At 38.5% G+C, this 22,345-nt stretch overlaps 1 protein-coding gene across 1 annotated transcript in view; it reads left to right on the plus strand.

The window, feature by feature from the left end:
* Positions 1-51: 51 nt before the first annotated feature.
* Positions 52-22,345, plus strand: part of LOC309598479 (dynein axonemal heavy chain 5-like) — a gene marked incomplete at both ends in the record, with an annotated part of 174,256 nt that continues 151,962 nt past the window's right edge. Inside the window, 14 exons of the mRNA XM_082329118.1 lie at positions 52-240; positions 548-734; positions 4,512-4,612; positions 6,116-6,304; positions 6,404-6,478; positions 8,831-8,917; positions 10,346-10,417; positions 13,304-13,405; positions 14,356-14,546; positions 15,739-15,900; positions 16,007-16,100; positions 17,849-17,947; positions 19,321-19,502; positions 21,800-21,919. Of these exons, the coding sequence (XP_082185244.1) occupies positions 52-240; positions 548-734; positions 4,512-4,612; positions 6,116-6,304; positions 6,404-6,478; positions 8,831-8,917; positions 10,346-10,417; positions 13,304-13,405; positions 14,356-14,546; positions 15,739-15,900; positions 16,007-16,100; positions 17,849-17,947; positions 19,321-19,502; positions 21,800-21,919 (1,850 nt within the window). The remainder of the gene's footprint in view (positions 241-547; positions 735-4,511; positions 4,613-6,115; positions 6,305-6,403; positions 6,479-8,830; positions 8,918-10,345; positions 10,418-13,303; positions 13,406-14,355; positions 14,547-15,738; positions 15,901-16,006; positions 16,101-17,848; positions 17,948-19,320; positions 19,503-21,799; positions 21,920-22,345) is intronic.

Raw genomic sequence — 22,345 nt, forward strand, 5'->3', positions numbered from 1 at the left:
AAAAGACAAGTAGTTATGAAACCAGCGCTGGGTTGGTGGATACAGCGGGAAATGGGGACAGAGGAGGTGCCTCCTGGGGACGGGGTTGCTAGCTGGGTTTGTGTAGGGGTTGCTATAGCAGCTGCCAGCAGCTCCAAGGGCTCAGGCAGACCGCAGGCTTACAAACCCCCTGGAGATGAAGCAAGTGCCTCAGCCGGCACGCTGTGCCCAGCGCTTTGCGGTGGGACCTGCAGCTGTCCTGTAAGAAGGAGCTTAACCTGCCCCTCAACGCGTGAGTTCCCACCTGCAGCAGTCTGATCAGAGAGAAATGACAGTTATGCAATTAGAAATAAAGTTTTGTTAACGGGCAACCTTAGAGGAGCTTTTATCCTTTTGTAAACTGCTTAGATCTTCTCATTTTAAATTAGTAACCAAAAGTAGAGAATTTTGTTTTTCTTTTCCTTGCTAGTCTACCATATTGGTGCTATAACAGGGATAAAAATACTGAAGGTGTGGTTGTTTGTTACAATGTTACATTGTCCGGTCATTTTCTGTACTGTTGATTTAGGTTGATTTTTGTGTGGTGGTGAAGATGGAGGAGACTGTGGGAGGTGAGACTGAGTTAGGAGGAAGAGTCGAGCCTAGTTTCTCTCCTGGTCACTCTGCACAGCAGGAATCAGAACAACTGAGAGTAACGCAACTTTCTTCCAAACCTGACATTGATCTCTGTCCACCTCTCATTGCTATAAAAAAAGGTAAGGGAGAAAATAATGATAAGTACTTCATGTTGGCTTTGTATGGAAAAAAATTCCAGGAACAAAATGAGAAACCAATTATTAAATAGAGTGTTTAAGTTGATAACGGGTACTTATATATACTGGGTGGGTATGTGCTATTCTGAATGTGCCAGCGTAGTGACTGCAATGTGCAGTTTTCAGCTTTATAAATAAATATGTACATATAAAAAAAATGCATTTGTTTATTTATATGTGTGTGTGTATATATATATGTATTTACAGGGTCATGCACAGTGCAATTCTGATCCCTTAGCAGATTTCCTAGTGCTGAATCATAGTAACATGATTAGAACCATTTTTCTGGAATTAAAATGAGTAGTACTCTATAGTATGGTATACTCTATACTATGGCATATAGTATGGTATCTCTTTTCTGGAATATATTAACAGATTAATATATTGAATAATCAGTTCAAAGATTATTAAACGTGGCCTCACAGTGACATCAGCCAGCTTCCTCCGTGCTCATGGGTGCATCCCATCAAGGCGCATGGATTTATGTATGCCCACTTTGCTTCAGTACTCTCTAACTTGATCCTCTTCCACAAGGTCAGGGAATACTTAAGCAAAGTGGGCATACGTACGTCCATGGGCCCTGCTGAGATGCACCCACGAGCACGGAGGGAGCTGGCTGATGTCACTGTGTGGCCATGTTCAATAATCTTTGAATGTTCATGGCAACTGGGAGAGGTGCCTGAGGCCTGGAGGAAAGCTAATGTCACTCCTGTCTCCTTCTTGGAGAAGGGCAAGAAGGAGGACCCAGGGAACTATAGGTTAGTCAGCCTCACTTCAGTCCCGGGGAAGCTGATGGAGCAGCTAATCCTGGATACCATTTCCAGGCATATGAAGGACAAGAAGGTGACTGGGAGTAGTCAGCATGGATTCACCAAGGGAAGAAAGGCTTGACCAACCTCATTGCCTCTTACAATTACATGATTGGCTTGGTAGGTGAGGGGAGTGCAGTGGATATGGTCTACCTTTTCTTCAGTAAGGCTTTTGACATTCTCCAGTTGGGAATTTTTTATTGTGCCCCTTGAGGCAAATTAAATGCGCATTTGTGCTGAAATATATAAAAAAAAAATATGAATGAACAATGCATTGGACGCTCCTACTGCCATAACTGGTTCTGTAAGAAGTCTGCAAAGATGCTTCATTTGCCGATTCTTTATATACATTTGCACCAGCACCAGTCCTGTGAGCATCAGCATGGAGTGCCTCAGCCCAGCCTTGGGTCCAGCCCCCAGCACCAGCTCTGCTGCCCAAAGGTAGACCCTGAGCCTTGCGTTCTAGGGTGGCTGCAAGACAATGCCTTGGCTGTTTCTTATCTCATCACCAAGGGAAACTACCACACCCTTACTGGGAGTTGTTCTGTTGCTGGCATTCCTGCTTCCAGCCAGCTTAACCCCTTCTGCATCTGGGCCTTCTTGCTCTCCATGCCAGGTTGTTCCTGGGTCACAAATTACCACTGATGAGCAGTTACAATTTGAATTTCCCCGTCACTCCTGTAAGATCCTCATAGAAAAGCTAATGAAGTGTAGGCTGGATGAGCAGACAGTGGGATAGATTGAAAACTGATTGAACAGACAAGCCCAGAGGGTGATCAGGGGTACAAAGTCCAGATGGAGGCCAGTAGGTAACGGTGTACTCCAGGGTTCAGTACTGGGTCCAGTCCTGTTTAACATCATCATTAATTATCTGGATGATGGGGCAGAGTGTACCCTTAGCCAGGTTGCTGATGACACAAAACTGGGAGAGATGGCCGATACACCAGGGGGTCGTGCAGCCATCCAGAGGGACCTCAAGGGGCTGGGGAGTTGGGCTGACAGGAACCTTAGGCAGTTCAACAAGAGGAAGTGCAAAAATTCCTGCACCTGAGGAGGAACAAGCCCATGCACCACTACATGCTGGGGGTTGACCAGCTGGAAAGCAGATTGGCAGGAAAGGACTTGGGGGTCCTGGTGGACACCAAGTTGAAGATGAGCTGGCAATGGGCCCTTGTGGCAAAGAAGGCGGATGATACCATGGGCTGGATGAGAAGGAGTGTTGCCAGCAGGTCAAGGGAGGTGATCCATCCTCTCCGCTTAGCACTGGTGAGGCTTCGCTTGGGGTACTGTGTCCAGCTCTAGGGTCCCCAATACAAGAGAGACATGGACATACTGGAGAGAGTCCAGTGAAGGGCCACAAAGAGGATGGATACACCGGAGCATCTCTCCTATGAGGAAAAGCTGAGAGAGCTCAGACTGTTCAGGCTGCAGAAGAGGAGGATCAGGGGGAGATCTCATAAACGTGTAAATACCTGAAGGGAGGGTGTAAAGAAGATGGAGCCAGGCTCTTTTCAGTGGTGCCCAGTGACAGGACAAGAGGCAACAGGCACAACCTGAAGCACAGGAGGTGCTGTCTGAACATCAGGAAACGCCTTTGACTGTGAGGGTGACTGAGCACTGGCACAGGTTTCCCAGAGAGGTCATGGAGTCTCCCACCTTGGAGATATTCAAAAGCCATCTCGACGTGGTCCTGGGCAACCTGCTCTAGGTGGCCCTGCTTGAGCAGGGGGGGTTGGACCAGATGACCTCTAGAGGTCCCTTCCAATCTCAACCATTTCATGATTCTGTGAATAATACATTATAATTAGGGGAAAAGAGACACAGTCTGTAAGAAAATTTATAAGGAAATAAGTGCTATTAGAATATTAATTTTAGTCACAATCTCATCATTTATTTAGACTAGATTAAACAGTAGTTCCTGATAGTTGAGTGAGCCACTCATTACGACTACTGGATGCTCCACTGAGGATCCTATTTGCTGCCAAGGATGGGACCTAAATATCACCTTCTGAGAAATAAAATGGTTGCTTTTTCTTGGACTAAAAGCAAGCTGTAGCAGTTACAAATAGCATTGTTCAGTGCTTTCAAATAATTATCTTTTTGAAGCTAACTAAAACAGTATTTCTGTTAAGGAGAGATAAAGCAATACTTAGGAATGCTTTGTAATTAAAATTTTTATAAGAGAAATGGTGGCCGTCTGGAGATAATTTATTGTACTTAGTATCAGGAAAACATAAATACTGTTATTTGTTACTTAAATGACTTAAAAATATTGAAATCCTAATTTCTAGGAAAAACAAAGGCATGCAATAAATTTTTTATTAAATAACTTAAAGGGCTTCAGAAGCTCTTAAGGAGGCTTAAACAATCAACAGAAGATAGTTACACACTCTAATGATATATATCCTGTTTTTATTGCAAATATCAGCAATCTTTATTCTTCAGATATTCCACATGGTCAAGCTGTATTTCAAGTCTCTGCAAGTAGCAAGTTTATCAGAAATGCGTGAGACTGACAATCAGAATTTAGATAAAGAAGTAACAGAAGAGGAATAACTGGGTGACAATAGCAAATGTGAAAAGTGACAATATTTCAGGGTCTCTGTTTTTTCCAGAACCGATTTCTTCAAGCTAGTACCTTAAATTGCCTTTTCTTACCTCTACTGCTATCAGTAGGGATTGTTTGCAATTGAACTTGAGATAAAAGCCATTATAAGACATCTTTTTCCCCTAATGGCTTCTAAGGGTTTCTGCTGAGGCACAAGTTTTCTAATGTTCCTTTCATGTCTCATTTTCCCCAGCCTGAGAAGAGATTAGCCAGCAGATATTAAGACACAACATTGCAGATCTCGTAAATGCATTTGTTGTGCATATACCTGAATAATTAGTACTTGTCACTTCTTTTAACTAGAGACAGAAAGTAAGCATCGTAGACGTGGTGGGGACCTGAAGACAAGGAGCACTGAGCTAGGATCTGCTGTCACAGGATCACCTTTGACTGCTGTTCTTCCGGCAAGTGTTTTCGTCCAAAATAGGTGGTGACTCAGCTACCTTTTGTCTGTTAAATTTTATTCTGTACAGATTATTCTTGAAGTCTTCATTGACAAAAGTTTGGCCTAATACTGGAGGGTGCTGAGTTCCTTCAGTCTATGTTAATTACAAGGAAAAAGAACAGTGAACCACTCAAAAGTGTATACGGTGTTAGGCCATTTACTTTCTGTGCTTACAACGTATGTTGTTGGGATTTTGGGTTTTGGGTTTTTTTTTTTTTTTGATCATCCACTGGTTAATCCCCTTTCTTTGCCAAGATGAAAATGAATATTGTTTAAGAATACTTGAATAAGGTCATGCTGCATCAGGGAAGGCATATGCAAAACAAGATATCCAGCTGTCGGCATGGAAGCCAGAGATGATAAAAAGACTGGCATAGATGAGTTGGAACCTACGCGCAAGAAGAATGAATGGTGAATCAGAAAAGATGTAGCTTTTAGAGACATCAGAATGGTACTGACCAACAGCTACAGGTATTCAGGCATTCTTGGTGTCTCTGGGTCTCAAAGAGATGCAGGTAGAGACAGGAATGATGTAAAACATTCATTCAGAGGCTGGGGTAAGACCAAATGGTGGGAGGCAAAGGTGGACGTTGGTCAGCTTTTTGGTTTTTTAATCTAAGAGTAAATTAGGATTGATCAATTACAATTCCTAGTTTAGAGTACTGGGAAGATGATGTAATTTATCTTTGTTTCTCTCCAATAAAAATTGTGAGGTACAAAGACATTCCAGACATCCCCAGACTCCAGATACTTATGTCAGTAGGAGCTGTGTGTAGAAGAAAATGTTCAGTGTGGTGACATTTTTACCCAAAACTTTAGTTTTCCGTGTAGCTTCTGAAGATTATCTGTTGACTTAAAAATGTTATTCACCATACCTATTTTCAGTCTTGTTCACACTGTTTATGAAGATTTTAAAAAATCTTTTGTCTTACCTTCTTTATCATTCTGCTACTCCCTTTATATGACCTACATATTATACATAAATTGTATATTTGTTCCAGTGGTGACTGACTTTATAGTGGATTTGTTTTATTTATTTCCTTTGAGGTAATAACTTGATACTATATATTAAAATGCTGGCAGTATAGAGATAGATCTGGTCCCAAATCTGGAATATGGACATATAGAATTTTGGAAGCTGAATTCACAAAGCTGAGATTTGAATTAGAGCCTTTATAGGGCTGAATTTGTATTTTGATGTTAGCCTGGATCCACGTCTGATTCTGAGGTCCTGGTCTGAAGTTTCTGGTCTGAAGTTTCCATTGTAGCAGCTTTATCCTGAGAAATAATTCTGCGCTAACAAGTTAATTATTACTGATCTTTTCCTTCTACATTCCTTAGATGTAATTTTTTATGTTCCTGCTTGAAGTAGTTTATGAAATCAGCTTAACAATCAACAATATAAAATACAATCCTTAAGTGAGGAAAAAGAATCTCTCTATAACAAACTTTTATTTTCTAGACAACTGGTAAGAAAAGTATAGTACTTTCCGGTGAAACTAGGAAAGAACTAGCCAAGCAAGCCAAAGTCACCAAAGAGGAGCGAAGAGCTCAGATAGATGAAAGACAGAAGTATTTGATATCAAGATTAGCAGATGGGATAGGCTTAAGTGAGCAGCAAGTGGAGGAGGCCATTATTTCTGATGACAAGGTAAATATTAATTAAATTATTATTGTTTAATATATTTCCAAAATTTCCAGTCTTTTGAAACTACTTCACAATTAACTACAATTGTAATTTTGTTTTTAGTTTCAACTTATAGAACAATTCTTTGCCCCTAGTGGACTTAAAAAGTTGCTCTTCTTTTACCAAGATGTATTGCAGGTATGGTTCTGTTATTACTTCTGCAAAAGCAAAGTTGTATTTTTAAAAAAAATCACATGACTGTTGCAAAATTCGGAATATCTTAACAGAGATTTTTTTGTTATTCATGCCAATGTGGAAAGAACTTGGATCTCATTCTTTAGATACTGACATCTTGGCTTACATGAAAACAGGCGAATGCCCTGTGGCATGGTTTGATACTGTTCTTGTTTTCACAAAAGAAAACTTAAAAATGGCCAAGTAAAATAAAAATCCAGACTTCAAAAATTATAACGATAATTGAGGCACAGCGTTCATAGTATTCAGAGTTTAAAAATACTAGATTAGCTAACATAAGTATTATAGCAATGGGGGAACTGTTTGTATAAGAACCATTTTGTCTTCTCCTTTTGGTCTGAACTGCATCAGCTCCGCTATGGACAAAGCACTGATTCAAGAGGTGAAAAATGATGCAGTTTCTTTCTAAGCTAAGGTGGCTTCATGTTCAGGTCTGTCCCATTCTGTGGAAAATAATCTTAAGCTTGGAAAACTGTAACTAGAAATAAGGTAGTTGTGGTCCCCACGATGTATTTCTCTCCCTTTCAATTTTGAAAAGGAGAAGCCTCTTCATAAAAAGCAAAACAATTTGTTCAGCTTCCACTGAGTGTGTGATATCAGAAAGTGCCAAGCAACCTTGAAATTGCCTAACATGATTGTTGTGGGCTTCCTGAACTGCAGGAGTCCTTCCTCAGTCCTTTCAGGTTATGCCATTGAGGAGCTGTGTTAGGGTGAGCTAACTCACCACGTGGTGGTAGTTTAGGCTTGTTGGGGAGCAAAACTGATTGATGATGCTTGATCGTCAGTTAAGTGCAAGAATGAATTACAGATTCATTATAACGTAGATAAGTTAAAAGAACTTTTGGGTGTTACTGGGATTGCTTAGAGACTTCGCAAAGCACAGAATCAGCTCAGCTGTCAAAAGAGTTTAATCAGTTTTTCCTTTCACTGGGACCGCGTGAACGCATTTCTGGGATGAATGTGGTTTTTTTCTGACTGAAATCAAGATGAAACTAAAAATCTTGAAATTGTTTTCCTTAACTGACAAGCCAGAAATAAATGCCCAGCTTGGGTTAAGAGAAATGTTTCATTTCTGCATTTATTTTTGTTTTCTTTTGGTATCTTTAGCCATTAAAATATGAATTTATGAAAATTTTGTTGCAAAAGCAGCATAGCATAAAAATAAATGTTTCTGATGCAAAATCCGAATGCCATCTCTAGCATCTTCCACCCCATTCTGATGAGTCAAGAGATGTCATTAAATTGACTGTTCTGTCAACAGTTTGGTTTCAAACATATTGGAGTATTGGAGATTACTCAGGGGCAGTATCATACATGTTTGCTCTGTTCTTATCTGGTTTTGGCCATTCTTGGAGACAAAATACTGGCCTGGGCAGTCTGTTGGCCTGACCTAGTAGGCATGTTCTTACCAAGATTTGTCAAAGATCCTTTCTTCAGTGCTGCTCATCTCTCTTTTTTACCAGCTTGGGTGCATGGTGTTCACTTGAGACTGTGCATAGGGGTTAGAAGATGCTGATTTGCGGTAGAAGTGGGGAGCCACCACTGTGTATCATACATCACAGGTTTAGTCTAGCCGGAATTAGACTTTTTAGGAAAAGGCCTCTCCTTCTCAAACTTGGAAGAGAAATGCACCTACAGGCCTCTTCCACATTATTTTCTGTTATGTTCTTCCAAGTTTCAACAGATTATTTTCCAAAGTATGTGACAGAACATTAAAGGGAAGCAGATCTTGATCAGGCTCAAACTTTTTTGTTGCTTCAAAGAGAAGAGGTTCTAGATACACCTCAATGGAGGGGGACCAGTGGCAGCAAGGCTTCTCAGTGAGAAAGTTTTTCAGAATGATGTATGGTTAAAAACATGGGCAGAAAACTAAATTTCTTTGCATTGTTGGCAGGATCTACCTGACAGAGTTCCTTGTGAGTCTCACTCCCAATTACATTATGACTTTGGAGACAAGGCATGTTACTCTCTCTGCAAGACATCCAGTTTGTTTCCATGGAGGAAGCTGGTCCAGGAAACACTTCAGATTTAATTTCATTATATTTTCTGAGATTTTTTTCCCCTTCTTCTTTGAGTTTTTTCTGAAATAGCAGGGCTATGAAAGTGTTTACTGGGGATTGTGAGATTCATGGAAAGCTTATTCTCCAGATAAACCCATCCTCATGATTTCTATCTGGGAATTACTAACTGATTCAGAATAAGCTTAGTTGTAATTCACATATTCAAATAGGATGAGGTATCTGCATGATAATAGTTTTTATTTTATTAACCTCTTATTTATAATTTAATTGCTAGCAAAACTCGAATGCAACATCGACGTCAGATGGGTCAACGAACAGTTTGCTTCAGAAGAAGTTATTTATTACCATGGGTTCTACTGAGGTATCGTTGAAAAATTCATTAGATGACATTTGAAAAGTAAAATATTGAAAAAACTTAACAGTTGTGCAGTGTTAAAAAACTTCTTGTAATTTTTGGATAGATATTTAAGTACTTAGTCCATGCTCTCATATTGTAAGATCTCCCAACATTTCTTGAGCTGAGGTTAGAATTCACCAGTAAAGAAGTAGTGATTAATGGATTTGACTATCTGAGAGGAGTGCAGGTCAAATAAACCCTTGTTAAAAAATAGCAGATCCTAACATTTTTGTTAATGACTGCATGTTTAAGTATTTTCCAGTGCTCGTGCACTTCTGGTTCTTCTGGTTTAAAAGTGCAGTTCTTCAGTGGTTTTCTATTTCCTTTCATATAATAATACTGCACATTAGTCCAAAAATACCTTTAATAATTCCTTTATTCCATGCAAATTCTTATAACAACCTCCTTACTGTAATGTCTAAGCATTATTCAGCAGTGTATTCAGAGTAGTCATTAAGATTTCTGATTAATTTTCTTTCCATCTCTTTTGGGGGGAGTCAGGTGTACCATATACAATTTTGTTTGAATAATTCATGGTGATGTGTTGTTTGGTTTTTTTTTTCCCAATGAGCTTGTATTAACATTATTACATTAGAAAAGACATAGCTGAAGAATTCTTTCTTGCTTTCAGAGAGGTGAGATTCATTCATCTGCCAATGGGACCAACTGGAATGGCTTTTCAAATTTGTTATAGCTGAATTATTATTAGATTTAATAGATTAAAAGTAAGCATTGTTGCAGTACTGATTTGAAACTTTTACATTACTTCAGTCCATCAAAACGATGAAAATACATGTTATAAAGTATCTGGATCAGAAGTTTTGAGTAATCTTTAAGTTCCTTTTTGTAAAAATGAAATAAATGTCATTCTAAGATGATCCATTCTGGTCTAGGTATCTATGAAAAGTACTCTAAATGTCTGAAAGCTGAGGATATCTTTAGTTTTCTTCAGTGAATTTATGTTGGCAGATTCAGAAAGGGATTAGACAATCTCATGGATAGGTCCATAAATGGATACAGAAATGTCTAGACAGGACTATGTCATCTAACAGCTCTCATACAATGGTTGCAGGTGGTCAGAGAGTACAAGAGGAATGGAGCCTGTGAAGTAGCCTAGCTCGCAAGTTCTCCCTGAACTGTATTTTCTTGGTAGAGATGCAGTACTGGACTGGTCTGCCCAAAGGGGCATTTTTTACGTTCTTATGTCAGATGGAGAAAAAACAGTGTTTCATTTGAGAGGGACAGATTTTCAAATGTCCTACACACAGTTCACTACTTTTCTGAGTAATTAATTTTTTACAGTTTTGTTTTCAGCACATTTTTAGTGTTGTTAATTACTGATACTTTACAAGTCTATTCTTTTTAACTGTATGCATTTTGTCCTTTTTACAGAACTTTACAGGAACTTGTGCATTTTTCCTAAGGACATCAGATAAAGTTATAACTGCATCAGACGTTTCCCAGGTCAGACCAAAATCATGCAGTGTTTGCAGTGTACTTAGTATTTTCGTAGACATTTATTCATGCAGCTGGAATCAGAAAAAGAAGTGGGGAGTGCTCTCATGAAAATGCCTAGTTCTGTGTTTAACAGAAGTTTTTTTAATCTGAATAAGTATTTATGATAAAGTAATGTTGTAATGATTTGCTAATTAGCTACTGAAATGTTATTAAAAACAAGATTTTAATTAATAAAAATTGATTATTAATCAGTCATTAAAAATATAAATTTTAATGGCAATAGGGAATAAAGACCTAAACCAGGAGATTTCCTTTTAATTAATGAGCCTAAGTTATGGAAATGCTGCACTTAAATAACTGCATTTTTTAAACTTTTAAAATAAAGATCATACTTACTCATCATTAGATCATCATTACTAAAGTAAAGTTTCCCTGCCCCTAATAGTTTTAGTTGTGTATAAGAAAAGTACTGTAACAACCTTTTCTGACTTTCAGAGATACTCATGTTCTTGGGAAATATTTGCACTAGTGTTTTACAAAGAGCGTCCAGATACTAATATCTAAGAACAGACATTAAAGAAAAAATGCAATAAGCTTGAAATCATATTGTCGAAGATATCGATGCACTCATTTTTATGCTGTACAGATTTGCTCCTTATTTGTCACTAATAGGTTGATGTGTTCCATTTGAGCAGGCCAAAGCTGTAGTAAATTTTTTCTCCAGCTACAGTCATGGGAATTAGTACTTCAGTTTCTGTCAGTCACTTGCTTTATAACATTATTTTTACAAATTCCTCATCCAGGGGTGCAAAAGTAATTTCTAGGCTTCGTCTTCTCGTGCCCTGTCAGTACTGCTGCGCTGCTTCAGCTGGCTACCTGTCAGAATGGTTGTCCAAACTCTTCAGTTTAGCTGCCTTGGTGCCCTCTCTGTGGTTCTCTTGCGATTACTTCCTTTGGGCAGGGGCTGTCATGTAGTTGTCATCAAACTTCATTCCTTATGTAAGGCAATATTTTTAGATGCTATAGAAGGTAAAACAAGCCCTAATTTTCAGTCAGCCAGTCTTCACACTGATGAGGCTCGGAGCTCAGGCTCCAACTGGTCTGGCAAATTTTGGTTTATCCTGAAGAGCTGTGTAGGAACAATTGGAAGGAGAACCTGAGAATCCCCTAGAAATACATGGATTTGTCCCCTATTTCTCAAGAGGAATAGCTGAATCCAGTGTCCTGTGGAAAGAAATGGATCAGCTTGTATGTCGACCTTGTCCTAGAGATTCAGAAGTGTTGAAAGACTTAATTTTACCTGTCTCCCCCTCCCTGCAACAAATGCAAACACTGTCATATGGGAGAAACTGGCATTGTTAAAAGCATCTGAAGGGGAAAAATAGAGGTCAGTTCATTTCTTCATTACCCTTCTGTCCTTTCCTTCTGCTATTTTGTTAGCACACCCTCTGGCAGAAGGAAGTAGTTTAGGGGCATTTCCTTGTTAACAACCTTGTGGGCATTGCATCCCAGGGAACATGTTTAGACATGCAAAGAAACCTGGTCTTCCTCGTAAGCACTGCCTCAAGCAGAATGATGCCTTGATTGTCATCCATAATTCCTCCACTTTTTGAGAAAGAGCTTTCTACCATCTTGTACTCTAGTGGAATTATAATACTGTAATATTGTTAGGACATAGTATTCCACCCATGCATAACAACTAGATGTCTTAAATGGTCTTCTTTTGCATGCAAGTGGGAAACTAGCAAGAAAAACATGGGTGAAATTAATAATCAAGATAGCCAAGAATGTCAAAGCCTTTAAAAAAATTCATTTGTAGTTGCTGTTCCTAAAACACTCTGGAATTGCTGTCTCTGCACAGGCAAACGTTGGGAGTAGAAGCTTCCAGGGCAGAGCTCAGTACACTTTCCCCCGTATCAGTGAAGCATTCATTATGATGAAGGCAAAATCAGTGTATGTTTCCCTCTCTGCTAACAGGAGATATACCCAGAGCCGAAATGGCTGGTCAGTATGGGTCGTAGAAAGCACATGGCTCATGTTCAGGATGTCTACATTTGTAAGCGAAATGCCAGCAGCAGAAAAGCCAACCAGTCCCTAAGTGGATAGCGTTGGGAAAAGATGCAATCCCCCACTTCTTCCAAATTATGCTATATGTTCTGCAGTAAAAGTCCACTCACCAGTGTGGTCTCACCCTGTCCCTAGCTTCAGCAATTCACTGCTGCTTGCTTCACATTAACTGGAATAGACTAGAATAGACTATTTCAGTTGGAAGGGACCTACAATGATCATCTAGTCCAACTGCCTGACCGATTCAGGGCTGACCAAGTTAAAGCATGTTGTTAAGGGCATCGTCCAAATGCCTCTTAAACACTGACAGGTGTGGGGCATTGACCACCTCTCTAGGAAGCCTGTTGCAGTGTTTGACCACCTTCTCAGTAAAGAAGTGCTTCCTAAGCATAAATTCATTAACAATGAACTGGAGAGAGCTGTGCAACTGAGAGAGGCATTTCTTGCTTGATACATTTGTTGTCCTTTTTTAGGCATTTATGATAGATGGAAGCTGTTCCTCTAAAAGAGAAATATAGACATATAATTGTCTTAAGATTAATTAATGCATTGCTGTTAAATGGTTAATTTTAATTGGTTGCTGGATTGTTGCTACAATATGGGACTGACTCTTCTGGTGACTCAAACTTACGGGCAAGTCTTGGAATTTCCGGTTGAATTTTAGTCTGTGTCCAATCCAAATCCAGTAGCTGGGGGGCAATATTCTCATGGAACCTACATAGTTATGGACTGTATATACATCTGCCATGTGTCTGAATTTCACTCAAATAGTATAATGCTGCAGAAGTTTACAAGCCCTCTGCTAATTTTTGTTTCTTCCCAAAGGAGGTGAATTTTGGCATGTTTGATTGTATTAATGGAAATATCCTTCAGGGCCTGGAATTTTTCTTGTCCCAAATCATGATACCAGCACTTAAATCCCAACAGGTAATCACGTAGGTAGTCTTTTTTCTCAAGAACATGTGGAATAAGGCAAGTGGCTGCTGCAGTCCTGTTTGTGCATCAGTTTCAGTTAAACATAAAACAGAGGATACAAAAAGATACAAGTCTAATACAGACCTTTATGGGAGTCATGCAATTTGTGTATAAGTGTTTGAAATTCATATATTTATTGTTTAATTTCAAGCAATAGCACCAGCCATAATGCTCGTGACAAAGGAGAACATAGCATAGCAGCCATACTAAAAAACTGTGATGTAAAACTGCGATGACTTAATTAAAACTAGATTAAGCCTGGATTGAAGGATTGTGCTGCAGTCCTTCTGGCAGCACAAAGGATCAGTCCATGATTTTATTCTAGAGAGTAGACAGCAAGTACTGTATCACAGCCAGGGTATCCAGCTTCTTTGAGTTGTCCTTGTTCTGTGGCACTCACAAAGCATTACAGTTGGTTCCGTTGCCTCCAGCAGTACATGTTCAGAGGCAGGAAATATAATGAAGCTCAGTGTCTGTCGAGAATGATGGTGTTGTATGCTGTTGCCATATGCTACCATTTTCTCTCACCCAGGAGTAGTAAGGGGGATTACAATCTGTTTTCTCTATTTAGAGAGAGACAAATCAGACTGAACAAAAAAGACAACAATTCAGTGTGAAGACAGTGAGAGCAGGGAGGCGTTTTTATTTCTTGAGAGCCTCTTGCTTGTTTGTCTCTTCTTGTCTAACAGAATAATTAAATCAATGCATACTTTAAAGTATTTATGTTATAGTACAGACGAGTGTATTTTAAAGGGCATACTGATAAATCTTCGCGTACTGCCAAGAATAAGAAATACCTTTCTAATGAAAAATAAGGTACCTTTTGTGTTCAAAAACCAAAAGAAAGTGTGGCCCTTATTTTACTTTTTTTTTTTTTTTTGTCATAAATCATAAATAATCAGAACTGGGGAGCTGTGAAAGAAGGCTTGAAGAACAGCCAGATACAAGACTTTCTGTATTCAGTGGAGAGATTTGTGGGTACTTTGTCATCATCAAGACAGAATATAGAAGATAAAATTCAGCTCACAAAAGTGGATATTGATATTTATGTCAGCAACTTACAGAACCCATCTGACTACATAACTGCAGGTGAGTAATTCCTACAGCAAAGCAAACACAATGATGCTGTTTATAAAATAAATTTTATGTCATTAGTAGAAATTTACTTTGAAGAATTATTTCATCTTCCCTGAGCTATATACACTTTTCTGCTTACTCTTGCCAGGTTTCTGACTGTGTCATCATAAAATCATCAATCATTTGCCCATCCTTTAATTCATAGATTTTAAAGGATTAGGTAGTTCCTTGACATATTATGTACGCAGTGGCCTGTGTTCCTTCTAGTTTGCTGGCCAAGTAGTTGCTGAGTGAAGCCATCTACTAGTGTGTACAGTCTTCACTTTGACACTGGGGAAATCCTATCCAATATCATCTGGCTCTGAGGGCTGTGAGTCAAAATAAGATGTATTTATAAAAATTTATATATATACATATATGTATATGTAAGAAAAAAAGTACTTATGTCTCTGAACAATAGCTTTCCACCATTTCTTACCACCACATGGATTTTCAGAGTGAAAAAATGCCAAACTGAAATAATGGCAATACTTCTGCAATCCCTCTCAAGCCTACATCAGCCTATGGCAGGACAGCTTCCACAGAAGAACTAGTGACTCTTCAGATGAGGCAATAACGTTGTATAGCTGAACCAGTTCTTTAGATCCGTTTAGTAGCACAAGCTCCACGAGTCCTAAATATAAGGCACCAAGTGAGCTGGACTCTTTCAGCCGCTAGGGAAATCTAAAAGATGTGCTGACTTACAGGGGGGGTTTGTGATGGTTAATAATGCTGTCCGTTATGTGATGCTTTTAATGTGGAATAGGCTGCAGCGGTAGAAAGAGAGAAATGTGAAGCCTTTACTTATGAAATGCAAGCAGAAAAATATACACATAATAGTTAATACATTTCTCAGACCTCTGAAACGTGATTCTCCCAAAACCACATCGCTGTTTTTTTTTTTTCCTTATGAACTTACTGCATTTTTAACAGTTTCCGTTGTAAAGGATATGCAGTAGTAACGAAGTAGGTAGATACAAGTTGTATGTGTGTGCATCTTGTTGTTACAGTCTTAATCTTTTCCTGTCGTTTGTCAGTGATATGAATATATTCAGTTTACATAGAGTCTCAGCTTATGTTTGCTAAGCACATTTCACTTCTATAGTTAAAAATCTGTATTTATTTCTTGGTACTTATGAGACCGTCCCATTCTATGATTTTGAAGGCAGTAACCCAGAGGTCACTGAGAAACTTGAAGAAGCGGTCATGATTTGGATCAAACAGATCAGACAAGTTTTAGTGGAGAGTGAACAAATGAGAAGAGAAGCTGATGACATTGGTCCATCTGCAGAGCTGGAACACTGGAAGACAAGAATGTCATCATTTAACAGGTTAAATCCCTGCACTATTTCTCACAGAGTCTAAAAAAAAGCTTTTTAAAACTGAATGTGAACTGTAATTCCAAAGAGATTATTAAATGTGTTTCTTTCTTCAAAGCCTTTTAGATGAGATCAAGAGTTCAAGAGTAAAGAAAATTATAAGTATTCTTCAGGTAGCGAGATCAAAGACATTGAAGCAGTGGAAAGAGCTGGTAATTACAGTATTTTATTAAAGATTTTAAATGAGTACAGTTTTGTATTTGTAATACACACAGAACTGAACACAATCCTAAAAATAGCTTTGAGAGTTTATGCTGGTTTTGTACTGTGGTTTATTATCCAGTTGTTGAAACATATAACACCGATGATTCTGAAGTTAAATAGGTAACTTGAAAAGAAGTCAATGCTTCTGTAACGTGTCTTTCATTAGCCTAGTGGGTGGAATCATTGTGCAAAAGTAAAGCAATGCAGCAATACAACATTTTTCTGTCTCTCTCCAGCTGTACTCTGTGCAGGCCAACTGTAGAGATGTCTGAAAGTTCATCATATTGCTTTTAGAATTATTGACAGCTGGCTTTTTGTAGCGTAACTGCTACTTCAGATAAGTGGATACCTGTAATGTAAACTTATCGGTCTGTTGTGGTTTAACCCGGCAGGCAGCTAAACACCGCACAGAAGTTCGCTCACTCCCCCTCTGCCCAGTGGGATGGAGGAGAGAATCAGAAAAAAAAAAAGAAAAAAATAGTAAAATTCGTGGGTTTAGATAAAGACAGTTTAATAGGGCAGAAAAAGAAGGGAAAAGAATAGTAGTAGTAATAATAATAATGATAAAAGAAGATAAGAAATAAGTGATGCACAATGCAATTGCTCACCACCTGCCGACTGATGCCCAGCTAGGTCCTGAGCAGCGGTTCCCCCCAGCCAACTCCCCCAGTTTATACACTGAGCATGATGTCATATGGTATGGAATAGCCCTTTGACCAGTTTGGGTCAGCTGTCCTGGCTCTGTCCCCTCCCAGCATCTTGCTGGCAGGGCATGAGAAGCTGAAAAGTCCTTGACTAGCGTAAGCACTACTTAGCAACAACTAAAACATCAGTGTGTTATCAACATTATTCTCATCCTAAATCCAAAACACAGCACTATACCAGCTAGTGGAAGGAAAAAAAACAACCTTCTATCCCAGCCAAAACCAGGACACAGTCAAAATTGTAGGCAAGCCAGAAAATAAGCTGTAGACCATGTACAGCCAATCAGATACCCCCAAAACACCAGAATGTACATCTAGCACTTAAGAAGGTATTCTACTGTTTTGAAAATGGATCTGGAAAACAGTATCACCTTACTGAGTGTTTGATGTTGCACTTAACATATTTGCAGACTTTTATGATAAATGGAATTTGGTTGAAAGTGTCTGTACAGAGCCAGTACAAGCCAAGGATGATGAACTAGATTTCCCTCTTCATACAGAATTGCCTCCTAAGTACTGGACAGTTCCACCTGTCATGGAGAGAAGGATATACAGGCATTAGTTGTGAACTCATTTGCCCAAACAAGTATTCATTAAAAAGTGATGGGAACACCCTGGTACATTTCAGGGATCTTGTCTAAGTTCTCTAGTATGGGTACCATGCTAAAACCATTTAAAAATGTAAGTCAGATTATCAAAACCACACTATTGTACTTCCATCAGGAAGGAAAAACTTCAGGGGTCTAAGTAAGGAGTTCCTCTAAATCACATCCAAAATTTTGCTGATTGCCAGGTAGATCTTACCAATTTTTCTGTGTAAAAGCAGTTATTTCTTATGTAAAGAAGAAATGGTTTATTTGAGAGAACTTCTGTGAGAAAATGTTTACAAGATAGAATCATAGTCTTGTGGTAGCATGCACTGTAAAAAAGCAAGAACCTGTTCAGTAAATTTTAACAGTATTAATTCTATTTCTTTTTTTTTCTCCCTTCAGGATCGTAATATAACAATTGCTGCTAATGAAGCTAAAGACAACGTGAGATATTTATATACATTGGATAAATTTTTTGGTCCACTTGCCAAAGCTTCACCTGTAAGTAGTAGTCTAAAGGCACTTAACATGAAATTCAGAAAAGAAAGGAAAGGCTTTTGCTGCTGAAAGAAAGATATTTCTCCTTTCAGTATTTAACTCTTACGCTTAATGATTAGTGGACAGCGTAACTCCTTTGGCATTAGCGAGCTAAGTTTACAGATATTGAATAAGCCATAGATAATGCTACTTTTTGTGTAGGAGGCAGTTGTGATTCCAGAAGATAATTGAAGGGCATGAGAAAAATAAGAAAAATATGTTTTTCCAAACCTGATATCGAGCTGAATTGTCTTTGTGAGGTTGGGCCTTACGTATGGTACCTCTTCCTGTCTCCATGTTTCAGTTAGCAGTTACTTGTGCTTGTTCTAATGCAAATATCATAAAATGATCTTAAGCCTTCAGTTGAGCTGAAATTGGGCAGCTTCCACTTATTTTACAGGTTAAAGCTGTTTCTCTTGCAGGTAGCGCGTATTTACTGTCATCCTGGTTCAAATGATAAAACTTATTTTCATAACCATGTGGGTCTCAGATTTCATTTTTTAAGTGAGAACATGAATTTTGAAGATACAGCCACCAGGCAAAACTGTCTAAGCTTACATGGTTCAGAAGATTTACACATAATCCAGCTGCTTACAAATTTTCTAAATATTGTTTTCAAAGCTTGAACCCTGTCTGAATCCATTGTGCAATTTTACACTGCTTTTCTTCTGTGAATATTCACTGTTCTGCCATATTGGACTTCACTTTTAGATACCATAATTTTTTTATCCTTTTCGAGACCAGTTGCTATCTCTTTTTCTGGGTTCTCAGTATATTGGGCTTGAATGCATTTCTGTGGAATCTTTCTGTGGGACAGAAAACTCTATAGTTCAGTATCCTCAGTAAGAAAGAGATTATTGTTGCCTTGCTTCCCCCTTCTGGATTTTTCTTCTGTACAGATCTAGGCAAAATGAACAAAGGCCAACTTTCTTCTTGTCCTTCCTACGGCAGGCCAATGCTTTTGTAGCAGTGTATGACTTCTTTTCCTCAGGTAGCATATTCCTTTGCAGAGCAGACTACAGCACCTTCATATACTGGAGGCCATGGCCAAAAAGAGTACAGCCTCTCTTTTTCCTCTGGAAAATTCCACTCTGGAAGAAGACCTCTTCATTTATTCATTACCCATTCCCCATTTTTTTCTCTTGGTCATAGTGTGTTAGGTATCCGCAAATGAATTGGATGGTCCAGTTCATAATGAGATGTCTACAAGAACAATGTGTTACAATCAAAAAGGTGTTTACCCACTGACAAACGTATTCCCAGAGCTGTCACATTTTCTGTTGTGTTAATTTTTAAGAAATTCAAATTGCTGACTTTCCCATTTTTTCCTGTTGTAGGTAACAATGATGGAACACGTACCCAGTTTAATGAATACTGTCTGTATGATCTACTGTATATCACCATACTATAACACATCAGAGCGCATGACATCTCTTCTTCTTAAAATCACTAATCAAATGATTAACACATGCAAGACGTATCTATGTGAAGGTGTTTCAAAAATCTGGGATCTGGACAGGTGATAGAATTTTAATAATTTCATCTCCTTTTGTTAACACTAGAAGTAAAATTATAGATTAGTCAACAAGATTATTAAAAGGTAAATTTAAGTAGCCCCTCATCCTCCTACCAGGCACTGATTCCCATGTTAATTTTAAGCTTGTGACTACTCATTTTGTGTAGAATTAAACTCTGCACTACCAAATTTACTGTGTGTTGTGAAAAAAACTGTTATTGAAAAGCATGTAATGTAGATCAGTATACAACACTCGATATTTTGTCCCCATGGCTTTTTTTAGACCAAAACACACTTCAGACATTAGAACTGGGAGCTAAGGTTCTTCATAAAGAAGGTCAGAGGGCAGACTTGCAAAGTTCCATCTAAGATTTATACTTTGCTGTTAATGGACAGGAAAGTCAGTTTGAGGAAGGTGACAATATATACCAGGACCAGAATCACAATTCCATTGTACTCTGGAGCGAGGTAAGTGGGTGACAGGATGGGACTCAGACTTGTATTTTCTGAGTATTCCATGGAGAGTGCTGTATGAGCAAATACATGAGCACTGTTAATCGTGCCAGTGAGGCACCTTAAATTTAAAAAGCTAGATTTACTGTAAGTTTGCTAGTTAGACATGCCTAAGGCTAGTTTTGTTCTTCCTTTCTATTGTTCTTGCTATTAGTATAGCAAGAGTCCCTGTTTTTCAGAAATGTTAGGCACTATACAGAAAACGAACAAAAAGTTTGCCTTGGCTCTAAGGAGCTTGCAATCTAAAACATAAGAAGAGCTTGCAATCTGAAATGTAAGAAGTGAATGGTGAGATGTGGGGAGGAAAGAGGGATAGGGAAAAACTAGCAATCATTCAGTGTTGGTCAGCTGTAATGACAGTGTTTTCAGCAAACCTTGTGATGCCCTTGGATGTTTTGTAGGCATCACTGCCAGGAGAACTACAGGAGACATTTCAAGGAAGGGATGAGTTAGCTGCTCTATGGCTACTTGCAAGGCACTACTCCCAAGTGCTACATACAGCATAAGTGGAAGCACGGAAGTGTTTGTATGAAACCTAACAAGTGGGTGGTGAATGCTGACGTCACTGGCAGAACAAGTATATCGGAAGGATGAGAAGTTAAGTGGAGATAGCCTAGGAAGAACACATACAATAAGAACAAGTTAATTATTTTCATGCAAAAGAGAAGGGGGAAGCCACAGAGAGGGGTTAAGATGAGCATGACATCTAAAGTTATCAACTAGAAAAGTAATGATTGGAACAGTCTCTTGAAAGAGTATAAATGAAGCAAGATGATGGTTACTGAGGTGAGAAGGAAGAGGTGTTACAAGCTTCATCAAGACATAGACAGTCAGGATGTCTGTGCTTAAATTCCAGCCAAGTCAAAGGTGACGCTGAGGTAACAGGCTAGGAGGCATAAAAGTAAATCTAACAAATAACTTGGATTTCTCCTGTGTTTTGGTATGGGTAAAGGGAAGTTTTTGGAAATTATCTATAATCAATTAAGCACTGGCTATGTTTATTCTAAAGAATTAATCTAAATAAAAGTAGAATAAATTTTTTTGTTTATTCTAGCTGAATTTATTTTTGAGACATTCTTCTCATTTACTTATTTGCTGCTGCAAAAGTTTCTCTCTGTCCCAGTTAGTGGTTTCAATGTATAAAGTTTGACTATCATTTTAATTCCCGATGATCTTTTGGAAGACGAAAGACAAAGACAAAGTGGAGCAACAGTCTTGCGTAAATGACTTATGACTAATTTCCATGCCTCATCTGTATATCTCATGTATAGTAGTACCTCAGGGTTAATGAACAACTGTGTGTAAGATGTAACTATCTGTGGCCTTAGGAACTGAGGTCTTCCCGGTGTGTGTTTGTGAAGAAACAAGACTTACCTCATGCTTACTGTAGTCTGGAAAAATACCTCTCCAGTCTTGACTGCTTAGAAAAACCAAAGAAACAAATGAAGAAAAACCCATCAGCAATACCCAGGTTACAGAAGATGAGAAATGGCCAAACTGCAGGCACTCAGTAGTCAGGGTTTACCTGATGTAAGTCCTTTCTGGACTATGCTGTGAAAGTTCTGGGTTGATGACAATAAAACTTAAAAATATCCAATCTAGATAACAAATTCAAAACAAAACCCTGTAATGTAATCCTCTTATTTTGAATGTTTTTCAGGTAATGTATAATTATGTGTTCTTATTTTGCAAAGTTGCATATCTGACTGAAATGTTCTGTTTTTTATTTATACTCATTTGAAGACCTCCTTAGGATGATTTTCTGCCTTCTGTGCTTTTTCCCTCAGACAAGAATTGCTAAAGAGGATACAACAATGCATTTCCCTCAAAGAACAGTACCAAACATCCTTTCAGAGAATTAGGGAGGAGCTAAAGGAAAACCCAAGTGACAGGCAATTTGATTTCAGGTAAATAATTCACTCTCATAATGAATCATATTAATTTATACAATTTGTAAATGAGATGTCATTATATCTGCTGGCTAGCAGAAAAGGTAAATACTCGATTAAAATGTAGTATTTATTATAATCAGAACATGACCTTGCAGAGTTTTTTTTTAATTCAGGAATAAACCAGTGACAGGTTTTTGCTAGTCACTTGTTTATTCAGCAGATGTCCAAGGGGACTTCAGGGGAATTCATGTGTTAATTTAATACATAAGTTCATGTATGGTCTGAAATCCCAACAAATTTGAGTCATGAATATAAGTGAAAAGACTTCAGCGAAATTTAATCAGCTTTGGGCTGGGTTGCCTATCGCAATGCCAAGGGGAGTTCTACCTGTATTGACACTTAAAGCGTGGAGCACTTCTTGGTATTGTACATTCAAATTTT

Source organism: Platalea leucorodia (assembly GCF_965183815.1).
Source record: "Platalea leucorodia genome assembly, chromosome: 1".
In the NCBI taxonomy this organism is placed as follows: Eukaryota; Metazoa; Chordata; class Aves; order Pelecaniformes; family Threskiornithidae; genus Platalea; species Platalea leucorodia.